Genomic DNA, 25,709 nt, shown 5'->3' on the forward strand with positions numbered 1-25,709 from the left:
TGTGACCAACATTAGGTAGATCAATTGCTGAGAAAACTCCTTGGAAAATGGCAGAATTAAGGGTGTAGAATAACTTGCATGACCTTTGGAAATCCCTTCCAGCCTGTGGCTTTCTGGGTACACACCGAGTCACCTGAAATAGCTGTATTCATGGAGTATGAACTGGAGGCCAGTGTATCCTGGGCTTTCTAGGTGATTAGATAGCTGCGTGAAACTCTAGGACCTCATGATCTAATGTGATTTTTGAATTTATGTGTATTTGCTCAGTCCTCTTTCCTTTTTCTGCTTTGTATTTTGGCTATAGCAATTAAGAATATGTTTTAATAATGCACACAGAACATTTAGTGAACCTCTCATGGTCTCTATCTAAAGGTTCAATATCTTGCCTGAGATATCCGTGAGATTCCTGGATTTGGTCAGAGAAGATTTTCACCTCCTAAGCATACCTTATGTTGAAACTGTCATAAAGTCAGAAAGATTCTGGTGTGATCTCTAGTTCCGCTACACAAACCTCCGAAAATGGAGCATACAGTAGGTGTGGTCAAAAAACTCTTGTCTACTGTTGGTCAGGGTGACATGCAACAGTTTCTAAGTGGTGTTGCTCTTGTGTTCTTGGGTTGTTCTCACCGTGAGCTGTATCGTAAAGGAAATGCCTCATGGTTATTGGAAGATATAGTTTGTATGGTTTGAAGCCTTGGTGGAAATGAAGGAACAGAGAAAGAAGTATCCTGTCAGCAACAACCAATAGAGTTTGGCTGCTCCTTTTTCCAACCTGACATCTTTTTATCAATAGTGGATTTGTCGAAAGTCTAAATAGATGCTCGTAATTATCCCTTAAGAAAGACTGGGGTGTCTGTGTGGTATGCGAGAGAAAGGCATTGCTGGGAAGACTGGGCATTTTAGAGGACAAGGAATTAATCTCTCCATCTTTCTTTCTCAGGCCCCCTCCATTCTCAGTTTCCTACCTGGAGTGATGGAAAACTCGTCTGTGGCATCTGCCTCCTCCGAGGCAGGGAGTAGCCGTTCTCAGGAAATTGAGGAGCTGGAAAGATTCATTGACAGCTACGTCCTGGAGTACCAAGTCCAAGGCTTGTTGACAGATAAAACAGAGGGGGACGGAGAGAGTGAGAAGACGCAGTCCAACATCTCGCAGGTGAGGGAAGGATGCAATTTGAGACGGGATGCGAAACGAGGGGACTGGAGTTATAGGGAAGCCACCGATTGGGCAACTTTCTTGTCCAGGCAAATATGAGGACTCCAGGTGCTTAGAAAAAAACTCTTGCCACCCAAGTTTGATTTTTCCATTAAATGGCCTGAAGATGTGTCCTGAAGTTGTGACTTCTCTGGGGTTCCCATTTCACATAAAGGAAAAACACTATGGTTGGACCATGCTGTCCTCCCTGGGGTGCACAGAGGTGGCCAACAGCATGTGTGTGAGCACCTCTGGATGCAGGAGGGGGTGAAGAGAGCAGAACCCCTCTTCTTGCCTCCAGTCAGCCCAGTGCTTTGCCAGAAAAAGTACCGGAGGATTTTGCCTGGCTCGGGATGAGTTGCAGGGGCTCTCGTGAGGAATATTCTGTTCTGAGAAGTGCTTCTGCAGGCCTAGTTATGTGCACCACTTTCCGCCACGTACAGAGGCCTTCAGGGATTTTAATAAAAAGGCTGAATGAGTAAAAGCAGTCAAAAGCCCCAGATGCTCCCTAACAGCATTTAACTGCTGCGCATTTTGATATGTATAATAACCTGTTTGCTTACTCCGTAATTGTTATGTCAGGGAAGAAAATTGCTCCGTTGCAGAGGATGTGAATACCAAGCAAGCAAACCATGGGATCGCTTAGGGAGGATGTGGCTTGGTGTTGTCATTAGGAACAGATCCTGTCAGGATCATGTCATTTTTTTCAAGCAGACATTTGAGGTTCAATGTAAGGAGAAATTTAATCTGCTGATCTGCTGGTGCTCTGAGGAATATCCTGTGAATCTGATGCCAGACACTTGCTGAAGATGCAAATTATCGAAGTGAAGTGTTACGGAAGGTCTGTCCAGGGTGACCTGTGAGTGCTGCTCCCTGCTGTTTCATGGATTTAGGCTGCCCTGATCCTCCCTCTATAGCATGAGGGCAACAGAGGTGCTTTCCTACCTTGCAGGAATCCTGGCGAAATAAAATAGTCAGGTTATAGAGCACAAGCCATGTTGGTTATGGGGAATAAATAATAAAAAGGCCTTTGTCTGAAAGATCATAGGAGCAAGGATATGTCCATCGTTAGGTGTCTGAAACTGAAACTGCATTTAAGCTACGCCAGGGGCTGCTAAAAGCTCAGTAGCAGAGAAGGATATCATGCCAGGTGCTGCACAGTCACCAGGGACTGATCCCCTTCCAAAGGGACCCTTCTGGAGGGCTTCCTAAGCCCTGACCATGCTGAGATAAGGCCGATGCTCAGCTGGGTCCTTGGATGGGTATGGCAGTCCTGCGTGAAGCTGCTGCATCACACGCATTTGCAGAGGCCTTCCCTGGCTGATGCAGGCAGAAGGTACATGGAAAATGCATGTTTGGGTTCACATGGCTGTGTCCCCAAGTCCCTGGCAGCCTCGTCACGGGCTGGATAGTGGCATATCAGTGTTGCCATATCCATCCTTCCCTCCCTCCTGGTGGCGCTTGGCTAATGAAGCAATATCCGTGAAGCCTTGGCAGTGCTGAAAAAGCACGGGCGGTTTTTAATAATGGAAGGGATACCGATTCCCGGGAGAGAAGTGAGTCACTTCCCTTTGCCTAGAGATTCTCTCCAGAGGGGGCTCAGGCCGGCGCTTTTTAACACTTTCTAATCATCAAATGCTGCCCGGCTAATTAGGCCGCCACAGCAAAGCTTCGTCTGCAAGGAGTTTGCGACAAGGGGAAGGAGCAGAACCCATCCAGGGATGCTTCTGAGCGGGATTTGACACTGACCCAGTCCCTGCCACCTCATTGTTGTGGGTGCTTCGGTGCTGGGTGAGGATCCCTCCTGCCGGATCAGCTCCACTGCGGAGCCAGGAGTTCATGTTGGCAAAGAGGAGGGAACCGAGCTGGCTAAGCCTCATCAGGGCCATGGCTGGGTGGCTTTGTGTTTTGCACAGACCTTCCTAAATTGTTTCTGAAATTTCTAGGTGATGAATCATGCCCAAATCCTTGCTGTTTCCATACAAGCTGCCAGCTGAAAACTTTGCGGTGCAAAAGCTGCACTTGCAGTTTCTGAAAAACATGCAGCATTGTGCAACAGGAAACACAAGAATTCCAGATTATTTGGGTTTGTTTCAGGTTTTCTTTTTCATTTCATGCTCTGCTCTAGGAGTTCCTACCACCATTTTACCTGTAAACTGGGAGCAGCAGTTGTTACAGTGGGTGGAAGCCAATTTTCCATGAACTCCAGGAAGGGCTCCGGTTCTCCCTTCCACTGCACTGTATTTCAAGTGTGATGGCACTGGAGATCATAAAAGCAAATGTCCCATAGTCGGTCACACAGAAACTTGCTTAAGAGAGACAGGAAAGATGCACTGCTTGTCTGATATAAGTGGCACTTAGCTGATCTATCTGAGCTATGCAGATTTGCTGTAGCTGAGGATCTGATCCAGAGCTTTGGACCTGTTGTATATTAGCTCTGCCCAGAGAAATTAACCCCAAAAGGAACCTTTTTAAGAATAGAGGTTGCTGAAAAGAGGTCTTTACAAACTGAGGATTAAAGCCATTAGAAAAGAGAAAATATATTTAAAAACCAAGTGATCCAGAGTTCTTCATAGTGCATTTTTTAACCTAAGGCTGGGAAATGAGTGTGTTTGAAGTGATGCTTCAGAGGGGCTTCAGGTCAAAAGGGCAAGTGCTGCTTGCTTTAATGTGCCAAGTTGAGAAGTGCTGTTAAATTAGAAATAAATTAGTAGACAAAGTCTTACAACCACTTCATGACTCAGAAGAGGCTTAATGCTGGGTGGCAAATTGTTTTAAGGGGTGCTTTGTACCTTACCCTAAATTGGTGCAAGCAGCAATCAAAATTCATGTATTTCTGGTTTACTTTTTTTCTGATTGCTTCTTATTAAATAAAAATATAAAGGTGCACATACCCTGCCAGCAGGTGGCACGGGCTGGTGAATTGATTTGCCTGGTTGAAGGCAGCACGTTTGCTTTTAATAAGAGCTGGAGGAAGAAGGATGGTTTATGGTGAAGGCACTGGACTGAGGCAAAGAAAATTGTTTTTAACTGCGCGGTTCTGCCAGCAACTTAATCTTTAACTTCGGGTGAGTTACTTAATCTTTTTGTGGCTCGCTTCCTTGTGACTATACTGATGCTTTCGCTGTCTGGGAGAGGGTAAATCCACTCAGCCATGTGTAATGAGATGCTCGGCTGGAACAGCATCCTAGAGTAACTGCTGCCCGGGGGAAGGAAGGCATGTTATAGAGGCCAGTGTGCTGCAAGCTGCTTGCCGGGCAACTGAGGCTAGAGCTCATGCGATGAAGGTGAAATACAGGCATTGCCCTAACGTGGATGTCTCTAGCCTGGCTCCATCAGAAAGGAGAATCAAGTCAGAGGAAAACTTCATTTTCCTCCCAATTCTGTAACCGTGTGGGCTGTTCATGTAATGGTTGAGCTGCTTCTGTGTGTCGAGAAGTTCTCTGGTGGCTGCTGTTTATATGGAATCAATTTTTCATTTGTTCTTCGTAGTATCACCCAAGCGGTGACTCTCTGCAACACTTACTTAGTCGAGCAGTTCCAGCAGAAAGAGCTCAGTAATAAGGTGGTTGAAAATGTTCAGTCTTGGCTTTGGGAGTAGCAAAAAATTGAACTTTAGATTAGATGGCGTGACAGAATTATTTTGGTGTAAGGTCCTTGCTATCCAACTTTGGAAGAAGTTGTAGGTTGTTTTCAGCAGTTCTCCTCTTTGAAGTGCTGTGCTCTCCTGAGAGGCTCAGCAGCCTGTGGTACTGTAGAGCCAGAAAATCCCACGATATTTGCTTCCTTCATCGTGACAGAAAACCAACAGGAGCTGTAATCAAAACGGGCAGAATGTGCCATTAGGGGCTATGGTTTTTGGTCTCGTTTTGTTTTTTTGCATAAAACATTACTGTGGAAATAAGTTTTCTATCCTTGGTAAAATTATCTGCAGGTGCTTAGCTGTGGAGGTGGCAGGGGGGGATCTGTGTCCTTGCCTGTTCTGCTGCACAATCCTACATGGTCCTGTTGAGGTGACGCTATGGCAATTTGGGACTGAGACCCGTTACTAATCCCACAGAGTGGGGAGATACACAAACTGTGCAGGACTCCATGGGAAGCAGTAATCAAGCCAAGCTGGATCTGGGACACGCCGAGCTGGCCATGCCAACCCTAATATATTAAAAACGCTGTTGAAGCCTGCAAGGAAATACTGGGGATGTTTGTACGAGAAGGTTTCCCTAGGATGAGTAAGATGACCAGCTGCTGCTGGTGACGTGCCAGCCAGCTTCTCCCCAGATGTGTCCGTGTAGCCACATGAAGCTTTTGGTGACAACAGCTTCTTTTTTAGCTTCTTGCAGTTATTGTGAGCCTTCCCTCTCCCCCTTGGACCGTTTGGGAGCCAAAGCTGTAGAGATCTGCCGTTGTTTCCCATGGGGGGCTCCCGTGGACACTGGCTCCCATGGCCTTGGAGAGCAGTCTCCCAGCAGTCCAGCAGCCTCCCCACCCCAGCTCTTCTTTCACACAATCCTTTCTATCCCTTTTGCAGTGGACGGCGGATTGTAGTGAGCAGCTGGACGGCAGCTGTTCCCCGTCGAGAGGGAAGGGCTCCTCATCTCACGAACACAAACAGGTAGGGCTTGTGTCTAGCTCTTGCTCACCGAAGCCTTGGTTCTGTAGCTTTACTGTGTCACCCAGAAGCATGGTGGCTTTCTGGGATGGAGACCCGCTGGGTGTTGCGGTGATTCCTCCTCAAGGAGGCCAAGAGGGGTGTTTAGCTTAGTGAAAGCAAAGCGTGGAGGTTTCAGATTTGCACTCATGAGAAGCAGGACTTCTGGGCTGTAATGGTTTGCATCTGGTTGCATCTTCAGGTTTTGCTTCTTTTGTGCACTCTTTTTTGTGTACTTTTTTTTTTTTTTTTTTACCGCTTAGCCTTTGCATATCAATATTTCATCAACTACCAACAGGAAGCTTTTCTAGATTTCTAGTGTTCCACGTGCTGGAAAATAGAGAGTAGCTCAAATTTATTGAGCAACCAAATCCATTTCAGAGCTGAGGAGCATCGCTTGATGTGAAGGGAAGCTGGGCAGAAGGAGAAGATTTCTCTCCTGGTCCATCCTGAGTTCATGTTCTGACTCACTGCCCTTCTTGCGTCGCAGTCTGATGCAGATGCTTAGCAAGAGAGCTTTTCCCCTCAGTCTGACATGGAAAACTGCCCCCACTGAAACCATGGGAGATGGAGGACTTCCTGGCGTGCACATTGCTTTGACCAGAAGCTTATTTCTCTGTAATAAAAAAACAAAAATTCAGAGCATTCCCATCAGACCTGAAGAGTTTCTTACTACAACCTGTGTGAGGGAGCAATCTGCAGCATCAAAGCTGAATTGGAACAAGTGAGGAGAATAAAACCCATAGGATAAGACCAGCTTTCTTAATTCCTAAATGTGAAGCTGTTTCTCTGCCAGAGATTAGCTGGAGGTTCCATGCTATGGACTGCAGTGTCCTGGCAGGTGAGTCACGGGGCCTGGCCCTGGGACACTCCTGGACTCTGCTTCTTGCTCCAGGGAGGTAACGCTAGATAAGCCAAAACGCAGGGATGATAAGAAAGCCCCTTCCACCAAGGACAAGGAAGGTGGGAAGAAAGGCACAGCTGGGTGAAGAGCGTGATGAAGACTGGAGGAGGAACTGCAGCCCTGGGAGAGAAAGCAGGGAGATGTGCTTGCAGGGAGCTCTAGTAAATGTGTGTGGGGGGAGGGAGAGAGAGTTCATAGAAACGAGTAAGTTAGTACAAAGTGGACCTGTTTTCAAGGTTGCTGGGTGTATCTCCTAGGGAAGGTGGTTAAGGCAAGTGATTTCTCTGCTCTTTCCCTGCTTGCTGTCCTCCAGTTTCCAGTCTCACCCATGAAATCTCATGAAAAAATGTGTGAGAGAAACCATAGAGCAAGCAGAGAGCCTGGGTGTGTGGGAACCTGCAGCTTCAGAGCAACCTGTACCCCATTTCCCTGCCCCACCCTGGGCACTGCTTTTCCTGAGCAGAGCAGATTCCCATCCAGATGAAGAGCACTGAAAACCACTTAGCTGTGGGATAGAAATTCACCTTTCTCCTGCGTGCTGTGTACCTTGCCCTAAGGGGGCTGAGAGTGCTTAGGAAAGGAAGATGTATTTTTATATACAGACTCCTCTGCATAGTGGAGACAAGAGCAAGAGATCTCGTGGCCTTGGAGGATGTGCGTGGTGCAAAGACGCCGTCTCAGACAGGCCTCTGCCGGCAGCGGGCATCGCTGCGGGTTCAGTGTATTCCAGCTTTGATCTGCCGTCTTCCGGCGTTCCGACACGCGCGGCAGGGAGTCCTCCGCACGCTTCCCTACCTCCTGCTCCCTGCTACCGCCACCTGCAGACTCAGCTGTCTGCTTCAAGTTCACATCGGAGACGTGCGGTTTCCATCAGCCCCACAAAGCGCTAGGGGTGTTGGTGGGATTGCTTTTTTCCCTGCTGATGAATGTCTCCGGTCTGTGTCCCAAGCCTGTGGCAGCCGGGCAGCGCTTGGCTTGCCAGGCTCAGCTGATGTGCTGGCACGAGGGCTCCCAGTGGATTTGTGCCGCAGGAGGAGGCCGAGGCCAAGCAGCAGCGATGCATTTCTGACTCAGATCGGCACAGCCCTGACCACTTTCATCTGCCTTGTGCCTCAGTCTTTTTTCCTTTGTTCCATTTGGTGTAATTTTTTCCTGGCTGTTGGGCCTTTTTGATCCCCTCCACCAGGGAGCTTGTTTTGTATATACAAATAACACACATGTTCAGGCTGTGCTTGCTGATCTATTTTCCTAGTGATTGGGTTCTCTCCCAGCCTGCAGCAGAGCTAATAATCAGCTCTGTCTGTGCCCGGCTTCCTTGAGCAGCAAGTTACAAATTCTCTTTGGCACCAAGAGTTGCTGCAAGCCCTGATGCTTGCTTTCCCTTGCTGATATGCAACTGCTGGGGTGAATTAGGTTCAGTTTGTTATTGTTTCTGGACAGTGTTTTTTTTTTTTGGAATTGGTGGCTTTCAACAACAACAAAAAATCATTAAAAAGATATTTATCTTAAGTGTAAATTAAGATTTACTGTTCAGACACTCCAGGGGAAATCACTCTAGGGTGATTATTTCCCAAAGGAGGCTGTTAAGCTTTTTTTGGTCACAATTTTGAATGGATTTTTGAGAGGTTTTATTGGAAAAGGGAATTTACAATTTTCCTACCTTATTTCCTTTGGCAATTTCTATATTGCCTATTGCTCGAGAAGTACCAGTTTAGCTGAGAAATACTTGGGTATAAAGTTTTTATTGGTTCCGGCTACTGCAAAAATGGGAATTGCTTTTCTCTGTGTGCAGTGACCATGATATTCCCCTTGCTGGAGATGGCAAAGGGACATCTTCTGTGGAGAGCCGTAAGAGCCCTTCCATTTAGGGTGGAGACACGTGAGATCCTGCATGCTGAGGGGGAAGAGAAATGGGGAGCAATTGTCTGCTGTTCCTTGCAAAGCAAGAGTTGAGACGATCCATGGAACTGTCTATTTACTGCAAGCAAAGGGAAGCACGTAGAGGCGTATTACATATTTATATAAGCATTTTTATGTATTGTGTGTGCACATAAACATCCATGGCATGTTGTGCAAGTGGATTCCAAAGGGGATAAGAGACGTTCCTGAATAATGGGCCTGCTTATGGGTAATAATATTGTCTTGTTGCAACTTCCAGTCCAGGATGTTGCTACATTGCAGGTTTTCTGTAGCTCTCAGGTGCTCTCAGGAAAGATCATCCCGTGCTCGCCCTGTTTCTTATGCTCCTCACTTAGATACCTGCCGTTGACTAGAGTGAGAGGCTACATAGATGTCAGTGCCCATAGGGCAGCATTCTGCACTTTGTACAGCCGGTGCAAAGTTACTGCTACGTGGAGAAAACTTCCCCTGGAAACCCTTAATTCTTATCTTTCCAGTTCTGTGGACAGGTGACTAGTAAAGGGCAATTTGTGGGCAAGAAGGGACTGTGCTGGTCATCTAATGACAAACATTTCACAAGACCTTGGTTTGCTAAGAGAGCCCAAATCACATCTAATTGTGCTGTGCTCATCTAACATTCCCCTTGTTTCTCAAGGGAAGCAGAAACGTCTCCCGTTTTCTGCCATTCCCTTAGAAAATCCCTTTGTGCTCTGCGAGCTCTGGGGTGAAATCCACTCCCATTGACACGTGTCCGACACCCTCTGTGCACCAGAATGGCAAGAAAAGTGAGGAACACTGTGACAATGGGATCATTTTACATCTTTTTATGCTTGGATCTTTATTTTTTTCTGAAAAGACCCAGAGGGAGAATCTTATATAATGCTTCATTTGCATTCCCCCTCGCGAGGCTGTTGCAAATAGGAAACTCTTAACATATCAAAATAAGTTTTTGAGAGCAATTCGTTGGGTAAAAGGCTTGGTCGTGCTGTCTGCCTAGTGAGCTGGGAAGGAGCCGGTGGGCTGAGAGGAGGCTGTTGGTATTGTTGAGGCTGTTGAGGAGAGCAAAGTCTTTGATTTTGAGTAGGGGTGAGGAAGAGTGGAGAGAAGGACCCGTTTGAGCATTTTGATGACTTGGGATTGACAAAGTTAGTGATTTTAAAGCTTTCTGTCTTGGAGGCAGAAGAAAATCATGCATTTCCATAAAGAAAGCCCCATTTTCTTGGATGACAATATCTGATGCTGGAAATAGAAGGTCAAACAAATATTTTCCTTTTCAGTAACTTCTGGGAAATGAGGGGGAGCTGGAGATGCAGAAGAAAGATGATCCTATTTTTATGGCACACAGACGTAGAAAATAAAAAGAATTTGGAAGCAAATCATGAACTTAGTGTTAAAGAAGGTCTGACCTGCCTACTAGTTCAGCAGGGGACATCCTGCAATGCACTTCTTAGGTCCTAAACTGGTTTGCCTCTACAGTGTCTGTCCCAAGCGATTAGACTACATCTGTGCTGGTAAGTTAGAGGTGTTTAGCACTCTTCCTTGATAGCACAGAGGAGCACTCCTGTCTGTTACTAAACACACCTGGCATCCAGAATAGGGCGAGCACATGCAAAGTGGCTTTGGAGAGCTTGTTCTCCACTGGACCAAAAACACCCCAGGGACAGTCCTGACGAGTTAACAGCATGAAATAATGAAGTTTTGGTGCTTGGGAAAACTCCCTGCACAACCCAGTAGCCCAGATGGCCCTTAAGTGCTCTGCAGGGATCATGTAGCACCTCCTGCCCAAAGGATATCTGACCATACACCCCAGCCTGGTTGCTCAAATAAGCGTGAGGAGTTTCCACATCTTCACAAAATCAAAACAAATGCAAAGAAGCCCAATCAGAATCAATTCATATTTCTCACAGGTTGGTGGGTTCTGGGGAGGGATGGCTATTGGTACAGATATTGATGCAGATGGTGGTTCAGATTTTCTTTGGCCCCCAGTGAAATGTCTCAGCGATCAGATCTGGTTGACTACCACAGAACAAGCAGCAGTCCTCCAGATGTCATCCCTCTGGGAGCATAGCCTCGTCCTTTGCAGTGCTTTCTAGACAGTATAATTAAATACTGTAATATAGTAATATTTAATAATACTATTTTCCTAGGTTCTAACATGATAAGTGAGAGATGGCAAACGATAGCTTTCCTCTTGCAATCTCTATTCGATTGTACAGCACAGAGATTTTTGCCGTAGACTTGGGTACTGATTGACTATCTTGGGTCAAATGGGAGGAGATTTTCTGTAATGGGTGCCACAGGGGCAAGCAGGACCTCTGTGCCTCACATCGCACCGTGCCGAGCAGATGCAGTCAGGCTGAGACTCCCGGTACCAGCAGCCCTGCAGCAGAAACTCAAATCTGCAGCAAAGTCTTTGCAAACTGGCTTAAATCGGCAGACAGCAGCGGGCCGAGTAGTGCCCCAAATCCGCGGCTTCCAAGATCAGCTTTAGAGTGGGTGGGCTCTGTAAAGAATGTGGCAAGGTCTTTGCACTTATTTAATTCATTTCCCCATGCTGATTAAATAGCCTCCACCTGGTTTACATTGTCTGTAATTGGGTTTGGAGCCTAAGTGTCATTTTTGCTGATCAAGCCTCCAATCCTGGGAGCAGAAGGTTCCCCTTCTCCGTGCCAGCCCTGTCTCCAGCTCCACCGCACCTGCTAACACAATGTAGTTCCTCGTGCTGATGCCCCCTTAGTGTTTCTTGGGGCGATCGCAGCAGGAACGCCACTGAATTATCTTAGGGGAATTGTTCAGATGGATGGTAGGATGGAAAACCAATCAGTTAGGGCTTCGAAGGTCAAAACAAGCATCTTGAACCTGGAAATCAGGTGGAAGCTGAGCAGACCACAAACCACGGAGCTAATGTAATTGTACATGGTTTACTGGTCCGGGTCGCAGGCAGCTGCACATCTGTTGGATCTGCTGTTTCTAAGCTGGTTGCAGGAGCTGGTGCTATAAGAGAACTCTAAAGGCAAATGCAGCAGAGACTGAACCTAAACGAGGAGAGCAAAGAGGAGGTTTTCTTTGCAGTGGAGGAATCATGGCTGTAATCATTTGGATTAATACACATAGGCGTGAGACACAACAGACACAACAGACACAACAATGTGAGTTAGACACTTTCCCTCCCTTGAAGACCTCAGTCTCCACCCCATGCTGTGGGAGACAGTGGAGTGGGCTCCAGGTTGGGTGCTTGCAAAGCACCTTTGGCTTGCTAAAGCCTCACTGTTTTGGGTTTTTGGTTTTTGTTTGTTTGTTAGTTTGTTTATTTGTTTGTTTTTGTAAAGTTGGCAGAAGAGGAAAGAGAGAAAGCCTTAGTATTTCTCTGAGAAAAGGTGGAGAGGGGAAGGAGGTAAACAGGAAAAATATCCGCATACCTTGTGCTGAACTTGCCTCCCGTCTGGATCTATCTGGAGAGAAAAGCCACAAGTGCACTTTCATTAGATGTCAAGGCATCACGAAACACTCAGCTTTGAGATGTAAACCCTTAGAAAACTGAATTGTTTTTTGCAGCACTCTTTGCATAACTACTTGTTCTTTTCTATGTGGTTGGTTCTTCTGCATGATTTTTTTATAGTGGTTGAGTTTTCGATAAGGTTTTCTGACACTTTATAAAACTCATAGAGAATAAAGAAGCTGGGAATTTGTCCCTTGTTAATGTTTTGGGTAAATCTTTTCGCTTAAAAGAGCTTTTCTCAATTATTTATTATCTGTTGGAGAAGAAATGGTAAAACTGCTGTTCTTGAATAGATCTAGAAGAGCAGGGAGTTGTTAAAAGAAACACTCGGAGTTTGGTGCCAAAATTTTGCATAACTGGATGACTTAACTGCAGGGGGTAGTGAGTGCATGAAAATTTATGCTGTGGAGAAAAAAAAGGACCCTTTACATGATAGCTGCCTTTTCCAGTTCTTAGTGGGGTTAAGGCTCAAGTTATTCCCGTAGAGCTGCTGGGCTTCCAGGGGAGCGTGAAGGCTCGTGTCATTGCTGGAGCTCTTTGCAGGACTCCCTACAGCTGGATATTAGATTAAAGTGGAGCACGATGTTGAGCACGATGATGAGGAGCTCAGTGTTGTCTCCAGGCCTCTTGAGGCTGGTGCCTTTGCTGTATTTAGGCTACGCTTCTCCCAGCGCAGCTTGCTGTAAATACAAGGACAGGGCAACTGCGTAGGTGGTCACTGCATTCCTGTTTTGGAACGTTGGGGAAACCACCCTCCCTCTCCATGAATTTTTACACCTGTGCTGAACCAGCAAAAAGAATCAAGTCTTGGTCTGGGAAAGGAAAGAAGCTTAATTAGTTCATGCTGCAAAGAGCTGTGAAGATGAAAATTGCGATGCAAGTGAAACATATTATTATTCTTAATTAAAATGCAAATGTGAGATTTGACAACTAGCTCCCAAAAGAGGGCGGTTGGCAGCGTTAATGTGCACAAGCCTCACGGTTCCCAAGAGGTTGTAGAATTGGCCTGGAGGATTTGCATGGGTGAAAGCAGCTGTTTCCGTGGATCTCTTGAGGGGTCACATTCCAAGCTTAGAGGTCCCCTCCTGGTGGAAAGGGCAGATTTAGAAAGGTGGCTGGAGCCTGGTGAGAAATGGAAACAAGAGCTGGAAGGTCATTTGTAGTACTGGAAGAGTCTTGGTGGTTTGTGGAGCACCTCAACAGAGAATGTTAGGACAGGGATACGGAGGTATTCAGTGTGAGGCAAGAACAAGGAACAGAGAATGTTTTGCCATTAAAACTATTTATTCACCTCCTTTCAGAGCTGCAGGGGAATCCGATCTGTTTCTTCGCTTTATTGGCTTAAATTAACAAAAATATCACGTGGGAGACTTGCAGATAATCTTGCCATTAGCTGGAGGTGTGAGAGTGCTGCATCTGATCCCTGGACAACCTGTGATAAATGTTAAGCCCAGCTATTGACTGGAAAAAGGTTTCTTTGTGTGAAAAGGATAGAAAATGCAAGAGATGAGGAATAAAAGAGTGAAAAAGCTCATGGGCTCATGAACTAGAGACAGAAAACAAACAGATTGAGTGAAAGCAATATTGGTGATTTTTATCTTGTTGGTTCATGACGTTTGCACTGTCTCATCTCAGTGAGTGCAGATGTTATCATATGCTGGAGTTAACCCTCGCTTTCTCATGGCGTGATTTTTGGCCTGCCACCTTCCCAGTATTTGTGCAGGGACATGCTGATTTGCAGCCTGAGCAATGAGATTGGAGGTGAAGGGATGTAGCCTTGATGGTCTCCTGAGTCAACGCCCTGAATCCCCCCCGTTGATCTGCAGGCCGCCATGAGCAGAAGTCAGGCTTGTAACTATAACCAGCTCTTTCTGAAAGCACCAAGAGCTGCCGTGTATGAGGCTTGGCAACAGGCTTCAGGTGTCCCTGCTTGAGCAGGGTGGTTGGGCTAGTGATCTCCAGAGGTCCCTTCCCACCTCAACTGTTCTGTGATTCTGTGGTACCTGAGGAACGTGGAGAAGAAACATCAAGGTGGGGGTCTCAAATTCAGCGTGTGATTTAACCAGTCTGTTTCTGTGGTGCCTCCTGAGGGATGTTACATCCTTGATTTATTTATTTTTGTCTGTCTCTGCAAAGTGACCACCATTTAGGTGGTGGTCATGGGGTTTCTCACAGTGACTCTTTTGAAGCGTAAGAAGCATTTGGAGCAGACTCATGTTTCAGGATGAGTTTTTATGTTTTTTTTTTTCTCCAAATACCCCAAGAAAATCTATGTGTACTTCCTGGCTTTCCAAATACATCCCCAAATGTTATCTCGTAAGTGTCAGAAATGAACTCTGGGTGCTTTTGATTCTGTCTTTTTAAAAGTGGTTTGAAACCTCTAAAAAGACACCTCCCTGTAGCCCATGTGTTGCACTTACTAATGCTGACCTAGGTGGACAGGACACCCTTTTCTGTGGCCTTAGCATGTAGGATACAATTACACTCATAACTGATCCTTCTAACAGCCAGGCGGTAGAGACATTTCTCTGCTTTTCACTCTGTGCTTGCGTCTTCCCCACATCGGATGAAATGGTTCTCTCTTGCCAGGATGACTGCAGGACAGGCTGTTTCCCAAGGCGTCCCAAGCTGCCACCTCCCTGTGTCTCGCCATTGGCACCAATCCAATTTTTCCTGCATGCCAGTTTAACAGTATCCCTTGGGAAGAGCCACAACCTCTCCTACTTAATGAATATGTGCCGTGCCATAGCCACAGCACTGTGTAACGTAGCCGTAGATGGAGTCAGCTGGTGCACGTCTTCATGGCGCTGCACTTGCTGTGCAGACCATGGGGAAGAGGCTCTAATGTGGTCTTGCTTACGCAGAATGCTCCTTAATTAAGTAAATAAAAACTGATGCAATCCCAGTGCATGGGCTGGGAAAGGCGGCTTAGGCTAAGCTGTGAAACTCAAGCTTACAAACATATAATTGTGGTAAGCTCTACCCCAGTCCTTCAACGCACAGTTGCTTTTTTATTTTCCCCATTTTCAGAATATGAGAAAGAGTTGAATATTCTGTGCTTTGAGAAAGTCCTGTTTTTCTTTTAATCATATTAGGTCACTTCAAAGTTTTACCCTGAGCCTCTGAGCAAAGCTTTTGAAGCGCTTGCCCTGGCAAAACCCACCTTCCACTCTGGCTGCCGTGTGGGTGGTTTGGGTAAATCCGTGCGTTGAAATAGGTAGTTTTGGTTTCCCAGTGACTCCTCTCATCCCGCGGGCACCTGACTGAACAAGAAACCTGCCGGACCTCTGGCAGGAGGACACATCTTAGGAGAAGAAAGGCAGAACGTGAGGGGTGGCTTTTTGATAGACTAAAATAATTGCTTGTTTAAGTCTTTGGGCTGGTGAAATCCCAGTGTATTCAGGTGTGTGAAGAGCTGGAGTCCAACTGTTGTCTAAGTCCAGAGCAAAAGTGATTGAGCAGATGGTTTAGATTTGGGGAGTATTAAGGATATGAAGAGTTCTCCAAGATGCAGGGTTGCTGAATATGCATGATTCACCCTCTTGGATGTAAAGGCGGTAAGTATTAATTCCCCCCTTGCAGACTGGTAAACTGCAGCCCAAGAACCAAACCTTATCCTGCCTTCCCATAACATCACTCCTTAGCCTTCTGGCATGAGAAGACATGACCTCAAGATGCTGAAGGACTCCAAGACAGCAGAGCAAAACATGTCCCCATGGGGCCCCGTGGGCTTGGGCTGGTCTCCGGCACTTGCCAAGGGAGCCATGGGGCTGGCGCGGGGCTGGCCTCGCAAGGCGCGTGACTAAAGCGGCCTGTTTGTCGTTTCCAGGAAGAGTGGGATCGCAGCAGCAGTGGCAGCTCAGGATCCCGGCCTAGCTCGGGCTCCACACGTGGGTCTGGCTCCAGGTCTGGCAGCCGCGGGAGAAGCAGCCAGTTGAGTCGCTTGACCAAGGTATCTGTGGTAGTGATGGTGGGACGAGCTGGTGCACGAGTGCTGGAATCGTGTCCTTTGCTTGGCTGGTCACCAGAGACGTCCTCTGGAGCACGTGGCTTGTGTGCGGCTGTGTCTACGTGTAGGGCGTGCGTGTGAGCTATGAGCTGCGCCTAAAGGGTTGTTTGTGCAGCATCTGTGACTTGGCTGCCATGGCACGGTGTGTGTCTGCTTAGGTGTTTCAAAATTAAGAGATGTCTTCAGTTATTTTTTTTGGCGAGTCTTTGTTAGAAGCTGATCTGCAGCACTAGCTACGAGTATTGGGCACCATGGGCACAGTGTTAGTTGTGCCCTTGACACCAGCTACTTTCTGTGGGGACTCTTGGCTGGACGAGGTGGGGAATTACTTTCCTGACCTGAAAAAAAAGGAATTTGAGAATGGGCTTTTGATCTGCGTTGAGGTTAGTTCCCTCTTGAACTCAGATTGGGGACCTTCTCCATATCCCCTGCCAAAATTGCTGTTTTTCTTTTTCTTCATGGAAACCTTCAGTTTTGATAAATTGTCGTTTTTACAACAACAGCAACTTAAATCAGAGCCTTTTTAGGCAGTTCTTTCTTGTTTTCCAGCCAAGTGCAGCAAGAGGTCATAGCCAGTGGCAGAGTTGGTTAAGAGGGGAAATATTGGCAAATGTGGACTTTACATGCGCTGGAAAAATAACACATCCCCCAGGGTAATCCCTGCATTTACACCACGGGCAGTGCTGAGACTCAGCTGACCCTGCGTGTTATTTTATATTAATGCTAAGCTCAGTGATTAGACGTGTGGCAGCAGTCAAGCAATGAAGAGCACGATTTTGCATTTGTGGTGATTTGCTAGGGAATGGTAATGAGGAGCAGCGAGAGAAATTGGTGTTAGGTTGAGCTGGGGTTTTGACAAGCATCTGCGTGCATGTAAATGTCTACTTCATGTGGGGAATTTGCTGAAGCTGCACGCGCAAGTACAGAGTCCACGCGCTGCTGTCATGGTCGTCTATCCCTGTGTTTGTGCAGTCACAGCGGTTCAGCAATGGTCAATGTGGATTTTTTTCACCTGGATGTGTGCTCACAGGATCAGTGGGACAGAGGTTTATGCAAATGCATTTAAAGCACAGTGTGTGTAGAGGCTGTCTACTAGATCACTTATCTTTCTGAGTGTTTGTGATAGTCTCATTAGTGTTTCTCTCAGTCATCATTCCTGATGGCTTAATTAATTTTCAACAGTCCTAACTCCTTTTTGATGAAAATTATTATCTAAATCTGTGGGTTGGGTCACTGGGAACTCCAAGTTAAAACTGATTATAATTACAGAGCCGGCGGAACTGGCGAGAAGTAAGTTTCTAAATATGTGTTTTCTTTTTTTCCCCCTGGACTTGAGAATTGGAGAGAGGGTTTTTTTGCATTATTATTAGGTCTTATTCCATGTTCCATATTGAGAGCTTTCACAGGGCCCTGTAGCTGGTGTAGAGCTGCTGAGCTAAAGAACGGGTGCTACCCCATTCTCTCTTTGGTTCTTGTTGCATCAGCTGCACTCCTTGCCCTTTGAATAGAGACAGAAGAAAAGAGGATTGTCTTGAAAAGATCATAGTGATGCACACCTTAATGACAAATAGCACTATCATTTGTCGCAGTTGCCTTTTTCTATGAAATGAAACTAATATTTTCAATATCTCCTAGAAGTAACAGGGATGGTGTAGGAGACAAGCTGAGTTGCAGTCTAGTTGAGGTGTGGATATCCAACAGCAGCTAAAAGCTTAGACCTATCTTCTGAGCCTCTGTGGTCTCCATCTAGTTTTTAGAGATTAGTTTAGAGATTATTCAGCACCAGGCTGAACTGGAAGACAGTTTAATGCCCCAAACTGTTTCATTAGGAACCCATCCCCACACTGAAGTCTTAGCTGTTCAGTAAGGGTGTTGCTGATTTGTCTCATCCTCATTGTAACTGGTTACGTGGTCCTATACTTTCTCCCTCAGTCTAAATACTCTCCTTTGGGGAAATCCTCCTGTTGGTATCTCATTGACGGATACTTGCAATACACCATGTCCATAGGAAGCCCCTGTGCAGAGTCTGCAAGAAGAGGTGGTTCTTCTTTGGGTGGTAACTTTGAAGACCTATTCATTACACCAGATGAGATTGCCCCTAAGTATTTAGAAAATGAATTTTTCTCTTTGATGAGAAAATTTTACTTATGTTTGATGAAATTAAAGAGCTCTGCTTCCATGCCTAATCATAGGAGGTTTTCTGTTAGTTTTGTTTCTGTACAGAAATATGTTAAACAGCAGATCCCAGAAGGTTAAAGTCATCATCTATAGACCACTTCCAGGAGGGTGTAGGTGGAAAAAGAGCAATGCAACGGTTTTTTGAACATCTGTTGCCTAAATTGTTTGCTGTTGTGGGAATAGCTCTCAAATCTAGCCATCTGTAGCATGCTGGAGGGGCGCACCCTTCTCTTTGGAAAAGTAGTCCTCAGTTCGTGTGCAAGTTGTGATATGGGACTTCACTAAGAAATGGTCCAATTTTGATGAGTTTTCAGTTATTGCTAGTATTTAAAATTGGTGGTGTCTCAGGAAAGCTATATGTGTATTTAAGCAATGTTTTTTCCTAGTAATCCTGGCATTCTTTGTTATCAGCATGTGTATCGTGATTTTATGAACTGATTAAATGCACCTTGTACATTAGAAACAGCAGCTTTCAGGACAGCCATCAGCAATAATAGAGTAGATTCATGCTTGGAAACACTTGGATGATCTTCAGACAGACCAGTGCATGACAGTTAAATGCTGCTCCTTGGGCCCACACTGCTAAAGAATTGCTTGTGCAAGTAGACAGACTTGCCTTTTATTGTTTATTTTTTTACTATTTCTTTATTTTGGTAGTGCCCATGGCTGAAAACAGCCTAAAATTGCTTTTGCAGAGAATCTTGCTGTGTGGTCCTGGACTGGTGAAGGCTACTGCGCGTGGTCTGGGCCGCTCTGAAATTAGAGCATACATAAGCCTCATTCTCCTACACTTGTTTCTCTGTGGTGGCACCATTTCGGCTGAAATGTTTAAAAAAGGCTGCAGAAGAAATACAAGATGTAACAGCCCGGGGCCAAGCTATGGGCAGTGGGAACAGGGTTGTGGGATTCCTTATTCCTAATGCATTTATGTGTCTGTCCCGTATAGGTCTGAGTACGATCTGATTTCTTGAATGATCCTGAATCCACTACACTTAACCTTTTTGCCTCTCTTCTGCTTGTGAAGGGTGGAAGGGGCAGGACATTTTTTGTGGGGCAGCTATAGGCTGCTGGTTATAAAGGGGCTGTGAAGCAGGAAGAACAGAGGAAGGTGTTTCCCTTCAGTGCTCTTCAGGTTGATTTTGAAAGAAGTGAGTACCTCACAAAATTTATCCTAATTCAAGGTGTATGCCATTTTTGGAGACTTCTTAAAATCCCAGCCTCATTATGCTGTAGTGCTGGTGTTGTTTCTGCAGGAAGGAGCTCTCTTGTTAGAGTGCACCACAACATCAGCATGAAAATCAAAGGAGTCAACACTGCTGTTGGGTACAGCCTTAGACCTGTAGTGTGAAGGTAGCGAGGGCTGGTCAGGACCACCCTTTCATGAAGACCGCAGAACCCAATCCAGCACAACCTGCAGTTCTACTTGTGTTTTTTTTGGAGTTTTTTTGTGGTGGAAAGGAAGCCCAGCTTGACCTCGTTTCCTTAAAAAACTGAGATTTCACTATTCGTTGGCAGAGCAAGACGTTCTGGCAGTTTATGTTGCAGAAATGGCACTGCTGGCTTATAAGGCCCAGGGCTGTCACGTCAGCTGGTCAGATGCAGCTGAAGGTGCTGTTGTCTGACAGCGAAGGGTGCAAGGGTCAGCAGTGTGTGAGATGCACCAGTGCAATCAGCTTTGCAGGACGGAGGGTGATTTTGCCTTTGAGACAGAAGTTTTCCTCAAAAAGCCCTTGCAACATGTGTTTCAGTGGCGGGGTTGGACGCGAGTTGCACTCTGATCTCGGGCCAAGCAGAAGCAATGAGACAAAAAGCAAAGTTAGTTCCACGCTTCATGTGAAAGGATAATGCCTTTGAGGAAGAGATAAAAAATGTATTGGCAAGCTCAGCATGATGCTTTGAATGTTTTGTGTAGCAGCTTTCTAGCAATGACTGCTACAATCTTGAAGCCTACAGCAGTGATGATGTTAGTTCTGACAAACTGCTATATCCCGTGGTGAGGTTTAGTTTGAGCAAAGGGAAGTCGTGATATTGGGGCTCGTCAAAAAGGTTGTTAACATGATGGTAAATTCTAGAGGGGTCTAGAGATTCCTCAGGCTGCTCTGCCCCATGAAGAACTTGCTCTGTGGTTTGCTCAGGTTGGGTGTCCTCACAACCATGATGTCAAACCTGCCCAGCTGTGAAGCTGGGCCTTGATGGGTTGGATAGGCCTTGTGCCCCAATGTTGGCTGTGGAAGGTGGGGTGGAAGGATGTGCCCGAGTTAGAGCAGGAGCTGTGTGTTGTCTACTCTATGTTGTCCACAGCTGTGTGTCCATAAGGCTGAAACTGTGTGTCACTCCCTGCCTCCAGAACACCCTGTTTTAGTGAGCAAGGGGACTCAGGGCTGCTGGGAGGGTGGCCTAGCGTCTTGCTGTCATTATGCACCTAAGACCTCTTTTTACCTGCCACTGTGTGCAGCCACCCAACCACTCTTAATGTTGCTGTGAGCCCAGGTGAGCCGACCTTTCAACTCATGGGTCATGACCACTCTAAAGAAACCCCTTGCGCTGGTGTTACCACCCCCCTCAAACAGAGAGTGAAATGAGGAAGCCCAAAGAGCCTCGTGGCCCTGTGGCCATGGTGAGGCCCACGCGCAGAGCTGTAGAGCTCGCCTGTCGTGCTGTGGGATGGGCCTGGCTTGCACATGGGATCTGAGCTGGGCCAGCGGCTGCGAAGAGCTTCACACCTTACTACAAGTAACTGCCTCTTCCCCTTCTTTTTAGAATGGCAACAAAGAGAGCAATCTGGACATGCTGGGCACAGACATCTGGGCAGCCAATACCTTTGAATCCTTCAGGTAAGCCCTCCAACAAATGTATTTTAAAAGATGGGCTCCATTAGCTTTTGTCTGTGTGTTGTCCTGGAGTTGATGGCATGGGGTGGCACTCTGGCACAGGCCCCTGTCACTGGACTTCCTCCTGCTCACTGTTTAGCCCATGACACAACCTGCTTCCAGCACCCCGTGTGCTAGGAGAGGCCGCTGAGCACAGTCCACATGTCTGAATAAGTTACTGATATGATTAGTTATAGCTGGACGGGCAGGACCGAAGCAGCTCCGAACTCCCAGATTTGGGGGATTTTTTTCTTCTGTTAATTGGCAGCTCATGCATTTTGCTTTGCAGCTGCTGAGAAGAGCTGCTCAGCTACCATTGCAGCACTGGGAAAATGAGCGTGCTGCCCCAGTGAAGCAAGGAATGCTGAGATCTGGGAAATATGCTTTCCATCCAGTCGTGTGCATCTCCCTGCACCATGCCTGAAACCCATCAGGAGCCTGCACAGTGCCTGCAGGAGTTAATGTTTCCCCTGGGATTTGCTCCAGGGTCCTAGCCCATGAAGCACACATTGCAGCAGGCAGACTATAAGGGAACAGAGCCTCTGCATTTCATGGACCAGGCTAGCACCTGTTGCAAAAGCTCCTTGATTTAAAGAGCAAATGTAGCTGTTGAGGTGTTTAACTACATCTTAATTGAAAGCAGGAGTTTAGAAAAGGCAGCTCCAACTTTGGAGAGCTCAGCATCTACCAAAACCCGAAGAAAGTTCATAAGGCAGCAGTGTAGAGGTTGGGGGTCTGTGTCGAGTGCTCTGGAGCAGAGCAGTGTCGCCAGAAGCACCAGCCTTCCTCCTCTGAGAAGGCTCAGATGTTCCACCGGCTCCTCAGCCCATTGTGTCTATATAGTAGGGTGCTTTCTGTCTTTGTGTGTCTCCCCGTTTTTCTCTCATAGTGGGGCGACGTGGGACTTGCAACCCGAAAAACTAGACTTCACCCAGTTTCACAGGAAGCTCCGGAACACCTCCAAACACCCGTTGCCTCACATAGACAGAGAAGGGTGAGTGCTGTGTGTCTGTGGAGTGGCTCCAGCCCCAGGAGTACTAGTGAGGTTGTTCTCTCCAGTGAGAGAACATATATATGTCTCCGGACATATACAACTTTTCCTTGTACTGGGCATACTAACTTGATCGTGCCTCTCATACAGAGGACTTGGTGGGATTTGCGATCTCCTGAATCAGAAATGGAACTGCCTGTTTTTTAACTTGGTCATGCAGTTTTGGGCAGGAGCAGAGCTGTTTGCTGTATTTAGTGTTACTTGGTGGAGTTCGGTTTTAGACCGTGTTCAAATATTTTTTACTGTTGGGGGAAAGATCCTAGTTTGACCCAAGATTTCGCCATATTATTGATGCAACTCCTAGAAGATCTCTGCTGAAAAAAGTGTATAGTTACCCCACAGCTATGTTTTATCTAGTAATACTTTTGCCATTTTTCACAAGTCATTTTTATCTGTAGATGAAGGAAAAATGAGAAGAGGTAGAAAATGGAGAGTAGAAAATTACAAGTGATTTTTTCCAGTGCTGCTCTATTATATGTAATGATAGGAATTCACTCGCAGAGTAATTTACCTGTTAGTGAGTTGTTTTTTTCCAAAGTGTAGGCAACTGCTATACACTTATCTGGGCTAATTTCTGGTAGCCATCCTTGCCCAGCCCAGGGTTCAGCATTTGTCTTTGTAACTGGTGCTGGGGTAACAAGAAGCAAAAGCACTTAACTGTGTAAGGCTCTTCTGCACTTTTTAAACATTTACAGCAGGTAAATAAACTAGTTTTCAGAATATTTGGAACAACGTGAGTAACTCTTAAGTTTCTAGGCTAAGTACATGTTGTTGGCACAAACAGTGCATCTCACAGAATGTGATTAATACAAGTCATAAGCTACACCAGTTAGAATGGAAGAAATAAAGACAAGATATTTTTATTCCTTTTTAAGTTTGCTCTGTTGGACATTCGTGACCTTTCCACACTGAAATCATGCTGAATGAGCCTACTGAATCTGGAAAGACGCTTCAACATATGGCATTTTTTTCCTGAATATTCTGGGATCTCCACAGAGGTCTATGACCTCCCCTTTTACTGTGATTCTACCAAGATTTGATCTTGGCCTCCTGGACACCAGTTACCTCGATCTTGTGCTCTTTGATTTGTTGTCTAATGTATTTTTTTAACATCTTATCACTAACTGGCTGAAAAATACTTTTATCATTGTTGCAGGATAAAAATTGATTACTCTTATTATTTATAAATGCAGAAGTCTGTATATATTGACAATTTTTCTTCCTTCTTAACAAGTGGTTTGCGTTCAACTAGTAGCAGACCCATAATATTTTCAGAATTTTTTTTATTATTATTTCTTGATCTAATAAAGCTTGCTAATCATCCCGGCAGCCGTCTATTTGGTCTGTTATGTTTGGTTTCTCTTGCCAATTTTATGTGTTTCAGAATTTATGTTTATATTTGTATTGATGTGTTCTGCTTTTTGCCTGTTCGTGATTTAAATTTATGCTTGCTCGCTGCTGTCTTTTTCAGCAGGAGAACAAGAGCACTGGGGAAGTCTAGTAAATGAGAAGCAGTTCAAAAGAAACACTTATGGTTACATTTTTCTTTCCCGTTTTTTCATCCGAGTGGATACTATTTTCCTTGGCATGGGAATTCACTCCCTTTAAATCACCTAGTATTAGTGCTTGAGACTGCCTTAAGTTTTCTCCCAAGAGTTTCAACCAGGACATAGTAAGAGCATTTTAATGCTCTGGCAAGAAGTAGCTGGTGCTGGTGGGTGGGATTGGATACAAGTCACTTGATAGAAGTGACTTCGTGCCTGGGCGGCAGCGTTTTCAAGGTGTAGTCATTTCAGAGCGCCTCTGTTTTTGTGAGAGTCTCCGGCATGGTTCATGAGCTTTTGTTTTGTTTCTTTCTGCTGTAGACTTGGCAAAGGGAAATATGAGGATGGCGACAGCATCAACCTGAACGACATAGAGAAGGTCCTTCCCGTGTGGCAGGTAGGTGTTGGAGCCATCTCTGCTCCGCAGTACCGCTCATACCCCAACAGCTCCCTTTGCCTCCTTTCGCCGTGAAATGGTCCACAGAACCTGGGGAAGCTCCCAGGCAAGGTGAGTGGTCTAAGCTGGCAGTGGTGGCCCGAGGGCAACAGGGGCTTTCACTGCCATTTGGTTAAGTCCGATGAAAATCTTGGATCTACCACTACTTCCAGCTAAGAAATTCTTAGAATTCTTAAGAAATTTCTTAAGAAATTCTAAGAGATCCTAGTAGACTGTTACTCCATTGACTTCCCTAAGACTTAGCTTCCTAAGCAGTGTGGATAGCCTGAGCTGTGGTCCTTTAGGTTTCATAAAAGGAATCATGCTGTCAAGAAGACATCATTAACTGTGTTGATTCAGATGATTCTACCCTGAAGCGTGCATGTGTGTGTGTATGTAATGATTATTCACTTTTTTGGCACTCAGATGTGAGGAAATAGGAGTATGTGGCCTTTAATTAAATAGCCCCATCAAGTAGGCTGGCTGAGTAGTGTCATATAACCCTTCTCTTTCCCATGCCCCAGTCCTGAAAAGAGATGAGTGCCCTGGATTATGCATCTCTCTGAAAGTGCTCTGCACGCTTCTTGTTGAGTCACCTTTAGATCTTAAGAACAGCCCCTCTTTGCCTTCAGAGGGAAGGGCTGAGACATCCCATGTTCTCTGGTCGTGTTTCAATTTTTAGCCCTGAGCAAGAGCCCGCTGGGATTCTTGCTCATGCATCGTGTGAGGAAAAGCCTGCTCATCCTTCAAGTCATGTGGTGATCCATGTTACTATTCCTTCTGAGTGATCTCGCTGGCAATAATGAGATAAAGAAGTGAAAAGAGTGGAGAAGTATTGCTGACTTTGGCCCGGAGAAGCACTTCATGCAGCTCTTCTCTGCTCAGTCTCTTATGTGCTCAGTGTATCTGGACTTTAGGTCAGAGGCAGAAAACATCAGAGTTAGCTGAGAGTAAATTTAGCCCCAAGTAATTCTACCAAATGAGGTTATTTTCTCTGGGGGATGATTGAAATTGTTTTATGTATAAAATTGAAGGGAGTTTCCAGATGTGTTGGGACTGCATATTTTGGGTCACAGGCTGTGCCCAGTGGCCAGGACTGTGACTCTCTTCAAAGGACTCTTACTAGCTGAACATGTCCCTTGGCAGGGTAGGAGGCAGGAATGCAGTCTGCAGAGGGAGGTTAGTTAGAGAACTAAGCCACAGGGAGGGTGAGTGCTTAATACTTGAGGTCACACAAGGCGAGCTGAATGCAGAAGTGCAGAGTCTCAGGGTGGAGTTTTCCTTTCAGGATGACACTTTCTCCTAATTACTCAGGAAATTGCCTCTAATGGACAGGAGGCAAAAAGCAGGCAAGGAATAAGGACACTGCCTGGTAAGTGACTTGTGGCTTAGGGCAGCAGGATGCATATCTGTTCCCGTTCAGGAGAGGGACATTGAAGTGCCTCACTGAGCAGGACCAGCGCTGATGAAGTGATGTTT

At 46.0% G+C, this 25,709-nt stretch overlaps 1 protein-coding gene across 4 annotated transcripts in view; it reads left to right on the forward strand.

The window, feature by feature from the left end:
- Positions 1-25,709, forward strand: part of CTIF (cap binding complex dependent translation initiation factor) — a 159,444-nt gene that overhangs the window by 33,562 nt on the left and 100,173 nt on the right. For 2 of the 4 annotated variants that reach the window (XM_088536631.1, XM_088536632.1), the window contains exons 2-7: positions 941-1,153; positions 5,721-5,804; positions 15,972-16,094; positions 21,090-21,163; positions 22,089-22,193; positions 24,116-24,191. In XM_088536631.1, coding sequence (XP_088392757.1) covers positions 974-1,153; positions 5,721-5,804; positions 15,972-16,094; positions 21,090-21,163; positions 22,089-22,193; positions 24,116-24,191 — 642 coding nt within the window. In that variant the 5' untranslated portion in view covers positions 941-973. The remainder of the gene's footprint in view (positions 1-940; positions 1,154-5,720; positions 5,805-15,971; positions 16,095-21,089; positions 21,164-22,088; positions 22,194-24,115; positions 24,192-25,709) is intronic. The other 2 variants (XM_088536633.1, XM_088536634.1) reach the window with 1 other exon arrangement.

This window comes from Tinamus guttatus, unplaced genomic scaffold (assembly GCF_059628265.1).
Source record: "Tinamus guttatus ecotype Peru unplaced genomic scaffold, ASM5962826v1 Tinamus_guttatus_pri_ptg000685l, whole genome shotgun sequence".
Classification (NCBI taxonomy): domain Eukaryota; kingdom Metazoa; phylum Chordata; class Aves; order Tinamiformes; family Tinamidae; genus Tinamus; species Tinamus guttatus.